Here is an 8,302-nt window from a genome sequence, read left to right on the forward strand (position 1 = left end):
TAGTGGCCATGCTTTGTTCATAACAAGCGTCACATTTGTAAAGCAACGAGATCAATAGTTCAGACAAGCCAAGAGTGCAATAAACGGTGTGCTATCCATCGATATGAATCGGCCATTTCTCCACGGCCTCATAGACTAGCAATAAACTACCCATAAGATAGACTGTCGGCGCCCAGACCAGAGCAAGTGTGCTCTGGTACTCGCACCATGTTGCACTACAGTATCCCAAGCAAGCACTCCATACCCATCCTACACTGCCAACCAGGTTTGTCATTCCCACCCACCACCCTATCATCTTAGGAGCGGGCTTCCACCACTGTCTTTGGACTTCGAATATGTACAACATCGATGCGACGAAGAAGCAAATGGCGCCCAGGAGGAAAGAGGGATAGTAGACCCCGTACAGTACGCCTTGTGGGAGGGTGTCATAAATTCCCGGTAGGGTGAGCAGATTGGTGACCCAGTAAATGGCCGTCCCAACAAAGAGGATGAGATTGGCATTGAAGCCAATCTCCCGACGGTAGTGAATGCGAATATCCTGCTACGTAGGCCACCATTTCCAGGTCTGCTCGGGTCCCGACTCGGGACGAGCTTCGACTCTAAATGTCTTTGTGTGCATTATCCGGTGCTTCATGCGGTCGGGATTGTGAATATGTGTGCAGTTTCGAAGGTCAGGTTGGAAGTCAGAGCTATTTGTGCCCTTCTCTTCGTCGGCAGAAGCGCGGTCGACATTCTCGCCATCAGAATTCAGGGCTCCCTTTAGTGCCCAACCAAAACAGTCGCTTTGGTTTGCGTTTACGGCTTCGACGACGAGGAGCATGCCACCCAGCAGAAACAGCATGCCACGGATGAAGGATATCACGCCGCTGATGATGGAGGGGTCGGCACCAAATGACGCGTCTGGGTATGCGATCGGGAGCCATTGGAGAACACCGGCCGTTATGGAGCACATGGAGCCAACAGAGAAGACGATGCCAATCCACCACGACACATCCCACCAGGCTACGACTGTAAGCATTCGGGCAAACGCTCGAAGGAGGCGTGTTGTGCGGGCGGTGCGCGAGGGCGCTTGAGCGTGGGTAAGAAGGAGGATATGTCGACCTAGGAACAGAATTCGTTAGCATTCGATGCCTAGGTCAGCAGGCATCTAGCCACGCACCTTTTCGATTCTCACGACTCCACCACTCCCATTCGGTTCCGCTCGCGTGTCCTTGCTCATCATTGACGGTGAACCGCCGCGAATTGGCATTCTGAAAGCTCAAGACTTGATTAGAACTGCCCTCGATGTAGTCGAGCTGCGGCGAAGAATCCTGAGAGGAGAGCTTGTGGTCGCTAGGCGCAGACATGTATTGGGTACGTTGATGTGTGAAGGAACTGCAATTGGGTTGGGCATGGGAAGGACTTCATGCCCCTTGTCACCGCCATGTTTCCTGCCCCATTTTGTAACCCTGGAAAATTGACGTCTCGGAAGAAAAACCTCAGGCCACTGCCTCAGAGATGATGATGCGTGATGTCATGGTGTGGAGAAGTTGGTGTCTGGGGTCTGGAGCTGTCTGCTAGCGTCTGGAGACTTCACATGCCAAGGCAATGCTGCAAAGATCGCCATGACTAATGCGAGATTGGCATCTCACCTCTGAGCATCTTTCGTGAAACAAACCAAGCTTCCGGAAATCGCCCGTATCAGTAATCCTTCCTACGCTGCTGTAGTCTCTGACTCTTTGCACGCGAATAAGATTGCAATGCAAGCGCGCGTGAAGGAGTTCGGGTCAATGCGATGCGATCCTTCTCGCCTGTATCTGGTCCTCATAAACAGACCCGCACTCGCTGCGCGCGCCTACGTTCATCAAGCGCAGGACCTTACATTTGCAGCTCCAGTCGTCTTTCTTACACAGACCATATGCTACGACTCTTGCGCAGGGCCGAGTACAGGTCATGCCCAAGACTGGTGGGCGTTCACAGCCCACGGGTCTACCTTGTTGGGAGTGTCTATATGAAAGCGCGACGCGTACAATATCTCTTGGCTTTTGTGTATAGTCTTCCAAGCGATGCCGTTAGATTGTTTTCGCTCTGAATTCCAATGGAAAAGTAGCGATGGCTTCATTTCGGGCGCTTGGTAGGACGGCTGCTTCGGCGCCGAAGTGTACTCATGCAAACAACTTTCCCACCAAACGGCACACTCCGGAAGTGTATAGGAAGGTAATGTATCCATCAGATATAAGACTAGCGATGCGCGCGCTCTTGTAGACTGTAGAACAATAGTTCTTACACCAAATTCCATAACACGTTCGTTATCACCTCGATTCGCCATGGGTCTTCGCCACTCTTTCAAGCCCCAAGGTGCACTTCGCCTTTTTTCCAACATTGTCGTTGCTGGTTCTCTTCTCTCTGGCGCAGTAGCTCAGGATGATTCTACTAGGCTCCGAGACTGCTTGAGCAACACTAGCATCCTGCCCTCCCTAACCACCTTTTCTGATGCCATAAACTGGGAGACCGTCACCTCCCCATGGGCCCTACGATTCAATCCTGAACCAGCCGCTGTTGTTGTGCCTCGCAATAGGGATGAAGTGGCTGCTGCTCTAGCTTGTGCCGTCGAAGCAGGTGTAAAGGTTTCGCCATTGAACGGAGGACATTCCTATGGAGCCTATGGCCTTGGAGGGGTTGACGGCGCACTTGTGATCAACATGGAGCGCTTCACCGAAACCACTTTTGACTCGGCAAAGAACCTGTTCACGTATGTCTCATCGAAGCCAAGAATTAGATCCATTATGCTAACAATCGCAGTTACGGCGGCGGAAGCCGAGTTGGACCTGCCGCAACATGGCTCTGGGAAAACCATGGGCGTCACTTCCCTCACGTCAGAGCCAACTGGGTCGGTCTCTCCGGTTCGTCCATTGGGGGTGGCTTTGGTACCACCAGTCGTTTCCTCGGCACCCCGATGGACAACCTCGATAGTGTTGACGTGATGCTCTATAATGGCACTATCGTGACTGCCTCCCGCACGGAGAATCCCGACCTGTTTTTTGTCATCCAAGGCGCTGGCTCATCCTATGGTATCATTCTCTCTCTGACTACCCGTACCTGGAAGCCAGAGTTTGAGGTTGCCACCAATTTCACAATCTCGCTCGGTGCTGTAGACATTGATACCGGTGTCCAAGCCTTGATGGATATCCAAGAGTGGGCCATGACTGAAGCTCCCGATACCTTCGCTCTGCGATGGCAGCTTGCTGGCGAGTGGAATGGCAGCGGCTACTTCTACGGTAACCCAGATGAGTTCGATGCCCTCTTCGCAAGCCTTGTTAAACGCCTCCCCAACACCACGACTACGACCAAAACAACTGCGGACTTCTGGGCCATGGAGAACTTCGCCGCTCCCCTACTCAACGGAACCGCCGACACCTTCCCTCCGCGTAGCATGTACCTGCAAGCCCTTGTTCTTCGCAAGGACCAACCTTTCACATTTGAGTCCGCTAAGGCTCTGTACCAGTACACCACCCTCGCGTTCAACCGCACTGACCTGACCGAGTTCGGCTTCCTGGACCTGTGGGGCGGTGTCTCCCGCGATGTCGATGACTCCAAGCAAGCCATGGCATACTCCAACAACCAATGGCTCATCCGCTGGGAGGGACGTCTCGCCAACGGCCTGACTCAGTGGCCCGCTGACGGTATTGAGTACATGCAAGCTGGTTTCAGACCGTTCAAGGAGCAGCTGAAGAAGGAGGGTATACCGCTCAGGGGTTTCGTCAACTACCGAGACACTGAGCTTTCTCTTGAGGAGTGGAGCGTCAGACTCTACGGTGACAACTTTGAGAAGATGAAGAGGATCAAGTCGCAGTTGGACCCTCAGGGAGTGTTTACCACCCATGCGCAGAGTATCCCCTCATCGTGAGCAGTTCTCGATTAGGTTACAGAGGCGCTCATGGATGAAAGACAAGAAGACGTGAAAGACTGGATAGCAGTGGGATGGTGTGTACATATTTCGAAGACGTAGTTGTAAATGTATTTGTGTCGAGATTGGAAATTCCCGTTCACAACATGGGGATAGTTTAATGCTGGTTTGAGATGTGGATCCAGGGTACCGCGACACCTGGCTGGCATTTTGTTTGATTATAGGTTATATACAAGAAGCTTCGGTACTTTTGTCATACATCGTATGGTAAGCGTCGTCCATTAGCCCTGACAGTCTAGCAAGTCAGGTCGAAAAACGGGGTGTTGTTCTCCTTCGGGGTAATAGCGAATGACAGGTCGGTTTGGGCAGCGTTCGCATCCTTCAGAGTGTACCAGAAGGTGTTGCGAGTGCCGAAGAGGGAGCAGCCAACCTCGTCCCAGTAACGCTTGGAGTTCTCAAGAGAGGCAACAGCAGCGCCAGAGTTGGGGCCAACTACACATAAGTTAGCACCATGGCGTTCGAACAAAGGTTTTGTAGTATAACTTACTTCGTGGCCATCCAGTCTCGGTGACCCACACGGGCTTTCCACCAGACACACCCTCAGTCTGTCCTACAGCGGCGAAGAAGTTCTCGCGAGCCTGGTCGATAGAGTTCGGCTTGGTGGTCTCGAAGTACGGGAAAGAGTTGTGGCCAAGCCAGTCGACAGTGTTCGCAACACCGCGGTTCTCAGGAAGAACCCAAGCAGTCCATGTGTCTACATGGCCGATGGGCTTGCCTTCGAGCGAAGTGCCGCGGAGCCAATCGCGCATCCAGCCAATGTAACCCTCGATCTCAGTACCAGTTGCACCAACACCAGCGTTGTTTTGTACACCCTGCGGGCTGCTACGGTACAAATCTTCAGATCCCACGCTGATACCAATGACCTTGTCGGTGAAAGCGCTACCGAGGTCCCTGGCACCTCGAATCAAGGCGTTGAGTTCATTCTCGTAAGCGGTACGTCCGGCACTAGCCCAGAGACCAACGAGAATCTGTGTGTCGGTATCGATGGCTGCTTGGAAGGCAGATATGGGGTCGGCTGCGGTGCCGCATTGGACTGAGGTGTATAGGCGTGCTGTGTTGAAGCCTGAAGCACCAGGTAGGCTCTTCGCCTCATTGAAGAAGCGCACAAAGTCGTTGTATCCACGGCATGAGCCATCTGCGTTGGTGGCGCCGTAGTTGAAACCCTTGGTTTGCGCAACGGCGGTGGTCGCCAAGGCGACGATAGACACAGCTTTTGCCCACATTTTGATGGATTAGAAAGTAGATATTAGATAGCTGTGTAGGATACCAATTCGGCCTGAGTACAAAGAAATGGGAAAGAAACTACACTTTATGGCTACATCGAGCCGGGGTTTAAAATAGGATGTTTGCCCCTGCGCATCATCGCTGGCTGCATGCCAACCCAAATGACGTGGATGAGGCTCGTACTTTTCTTTGCCAAGGGCTGTTGAATGTCGATCTTCCGAGTGCGATGCTGGGCGAAAAGCAATTCAACGTGCGGCTCTGCAACGGAGAATCGTAACATCGTTAACCTTCACCGGCTATAAGTTGACGATGTACAAGGCATGTTGTCGTGCGCATTCATTTGATAAAGGCGCAAAGTCGATAAGGTGGTCGAAACCATTGTTGGTCCCGATTATTCGCTGGGCAGGCTCGGAAACAGTTGTCACTGTGTGACATGCACGCCGGCACAAATGGGAACGACTACTCGGCAGCCGGTTCTTTCAGCTGTGCGTTGGTCTCGAACGCGCGGTGTGGTGAGAATACGGTCAAGCTGCAGCTGCCCAGACGGAAGATGTGGGGTAGGGTTCTTAGCAGTGCCAGAACCACAGACCACGTTTACGTGGCGGACAATTTCCCGCCGCCCCTAACAGCCCCAGGGCTCTCACCAATCCCGGGGTCTGTACAAATCGTAGCGTGGATCGAGCTTTGCTAGAGTCGAAGAGTATCGAAAACCTGTGATGAAAACAAGCCGAATTGGGGCTTCTTTAAACAAACATTCTAGTACGTAAGAGTGAGAGTATGCTGCTCTGAATGTAGACCGCCCAGGCGAGGCTCACCGGTAGCCTAGCGCGGCATGGGCTTTTCCAGCCATCCCGCACGGTGCGACGCATGTTAAGTTGCTTGTCTAGAGCCTATCTTTGCTTTTCGACCGACGAAAACACGATGGCCGGCCCAAACTTCTTTCCTCGTCGACCAATGATGATGGTACCGATGCGTCACGTTGGTGCCAGGTTGAACACAACAGTTTTGTAATAGTCTTTGAATAGGAGGTTGGTAGCATACCACGATATTATCAGTTCGCAAGTTCAAACATTCGAGAGTAAAAGTCCTACAGTATATAACAAAGCAAGAGTACTATACACGTCTAGTGTGGTACGTGTATATAAGACAGAAAGGTAACACAGACGTATAGAACAGAAAGATTCTCTTTAGTATTGTGTACTACTTCTTAATCAGCTAAACGTATAAAGGAAATTCGTTAACACATTAACAAAGATTATCTTTGCCAAAAGCGATCGTAGGAACTCATAGACGCAAATAGACACTATACTATACCGGCACCAACGTAAAAGACGACGCTGTACCTTCGTTTGACGCAGCGATACTCAACTGATCTCCAAAAAGCTGCAACACATTTTGGTCCCTCACACTACACGTCAACGTTAGATCCGCACTAACGACGCAAGCGACTGGAGCCTCATCATATGTTTGAGCCATCGTAGGATCCGTTAGCCATACGTAGTGGTAATAGACAAACTGCCCAGGTGAATCAACCACGACGCTGAGCTCTGAGGACGAGCCCACGACGCTGAGACGGCAAGAGTCTGTGAAGAAGAACTGTGCAGCGCCAGCAGCGGTAGTGGACCAGAAGTTGATGGAGAAAAGATTGTCGAACGCCGAGTTCACTGTTGCGAAACTGTTCGAGGCTGAAGCGAAGAGGGCAAAGGAGCTGGTGGAGGTCGGGCAGGCGCGGGCAATGACGGTAGCGACGGTGGTGGCGATCACGACCTGAGTCGCTGTCACTGTGACGAGGGTCGTTGGTGTTGCGGTGACCTGGTCAGACATGTTAGGAACCGAACAGGTAGAGGGTAAAGTCTTCGGATGGATAGACTTACGGTGCTGGTCCGAGGTGTTTCGATGCATGAGCAGAGCGTCTGCACGACCTGCTTAGCTTCCTTGAGAAAGCTCGACCATTGCGCATCTATATTTCGCTCTTCGAGACTTCTTCCGTGGTGTTGCGTAGGCTGGGGTGGATTGATAGCCGGTGTAGTGTTTGCTCGCTTGGTAACCTGGTCGACCACAGTCGTTGTGACTACGACGGTAGTGGTGGTGGGAACGACGTCCGTTGTTGTTATTGGAATAGCCGCAGCAGTGACTGTTTGAGTAGAGACAGGGAGCGGGTACCTAGAGGTACAGTACTTTTGTGCCGGTTGGTAGTTTTTCAAAAGAGGGACAAGTAGTTCGTTGGCGCCCTGACTGCATACATTGTTTCTTGCATACACTGAGCTGATGAAGCTTAACGCTAAAGTGAAGGACTTCATGATTGTTGTGTACGAGGACAGCGTGCATCTCCTCTAACGTGGGACATTGTCTTTATATGGAGACCCATCTTGACAATATCCTACACCCTGGTGTACGATACGGGATGCCCAAGCTGCTTATTACATGGAGCTTAATCGGTGTGTAAGAGGTCGTCCACAGGATTATATTGATACCAGACCAAAGGCGGAGATGGACTAGCCGGGTGTGGCTGACTTGCCAGGGGATATGAGCCACGCAGCAGCCTTGACAGCTGGTCAGGCAATGCCAGAGTACGTTTCATCCAAATTTCGACTGGCTCCGACAGAATAGCTGAAAGGGAAATCCTTCAACCTGGTCTGGATCGTTGTTTTTGCTAGTGGGCGCATGTTCAGCTGTGAGGCTGCAAGCCACAAGTGCTTATCAGTCGCTTTAGGGAAGAAAAGAGAGCCAATCACAGTAGACTAGGCCGCTTGAAGGCTTTCCTAGTCTACGGAAAGATCAAACGCTTGTCTTCTTCGGCATGTAGTCTATGCAGGTGTGAACAGATGTAGTCGACAGCGTTCTCAGGTAGCCTTTTTCGCAAGGCTGTAGCGCTTCTATACGATTCGAGGCGTACAAATGTATCAGGTTCACGTCCGCATTAACTTGCTACACTCGAGGCGCCATTTAGAGACCCGATCGAGTATATTTCTAAGGATAGTCCTAACCCTAGCTCTGCTTGAGTTTTAGAGAGCTAATACCTCGGCCGCTAACGTAGCGCACCCTCTAATGTATTCTAGAGTGCTCCTCAGTTTTAACACTAAACCTCTAAACAAAATTTGTGCATCCTATTAGATTTAGGCTCTTGCGACC

General features: G+C 51.5%; 4 protein-coding genes across 4 annotated transcripts; 1 reads left to right on the forward strand and 3 right to left on the reverse strand.

Moving 5' to 3' along the window:
* Positions 1-91: 91 nt before the first annotated feature.
* On the reverse strand, positions 92-1,346 carry CC77DRAFT_1036112 (hypothetical protein; the record flags this gene model as incomplete). Its single annotated transcript, XM_018526988.1, has 3 exons — positions 92-541; positions 599-1,101; positions 1,160-1,346. The coding sequence occupies 3 exons, from the start codon at positions 1,344-1,346 to the stop codon at positions 92-94; spliced, it is 1,140 nt and encodes a 379-aa protein (XP_018379233.1).
* An 843-nt stretch (positions 1,347-2,189) lies between these two features.
* On the forward strand, positions 2,190-3,892 carry CC77DRAFT_598273 (FAD-binding domain-containing protein). Its single transcript, XM_018532410.1, has 2 exons — positions 2,190-2,731; positions 2,782-3,892. Exons 1-2 carry the CDS (start codon positions 2,307-2,309, stop codon positions 3,884-3,886), a joined length of 1,530 nt encoding a protein of 509 aa, XP_018379234.1. The 5' UTR covers positions 2,190-2,306; the 3' UTR covers positions 3,887-3,892.
* A 141-nt stretch (positions 3,893-4,033) lies between these two features.
* Positions 4,034-5,386, reverse strand: CC77DRAFT_598231 (glucan 1,3-beta-glucosidase-like protein). The gene is made up of 2 exons (XM_018532409.1): positions 4,434-5,386; positions 4,034-4,378 (listed from the first exon to the last, which is right to left on the reverse strand). Exons 1-2 carry the CDS (start codon positions 5,167-5,169, stop codon positions 4,182-4,184), a joined length of 933 nt encoding a protein of 310 aa, XP_018379235.1. The 5' UTR covers positions 5,170-5,386; the 3' UTR covers positions 4,034-4,181.
* Positions 5,387-6,054: 668 nt separating this feature from the next.
* CC77DRAFT_1026394 (hypothetical protein) lies at positions 6,055-7,329 on the reverse strand. Its single transcript, XM_018526252.1, has 2 exons — positions 6,425-7,329; positions 6,055-6,324 (listed from the first exon to the last, which is right to left on the reverse strand). The coding sequence occupies exon 1, from the start codon at positions 6,992-6,994 to the stop codon at positions 6,479-6,481; it is 516 nt and encodes a 171-aa protein (XP_018379236.1). The 5' UTR covers positions 6,995-7,329; the 3' UTR covers positions 6,055-6,324; positions 6,425-6,478.
* Between the last annotated feature and the right edge of the window lie 973 nt (positions 7,330-8,302).

This window comes from Alternaria alternata (genome assembly GCF_001642055.1).
Source record: "Alternaria alternata strain SRC1lrK2f unplaced genomic scaffold CC77scaffold_38, whole genome shotgun sequence".
Taxonomy (NCBI): domain Eukaryota; kingdom Fungi; phylum Ascomycota; class Dothideomycetes; order Pleosporales; family Pleosporaceae; genus Alternaria; species Alternaria alternata.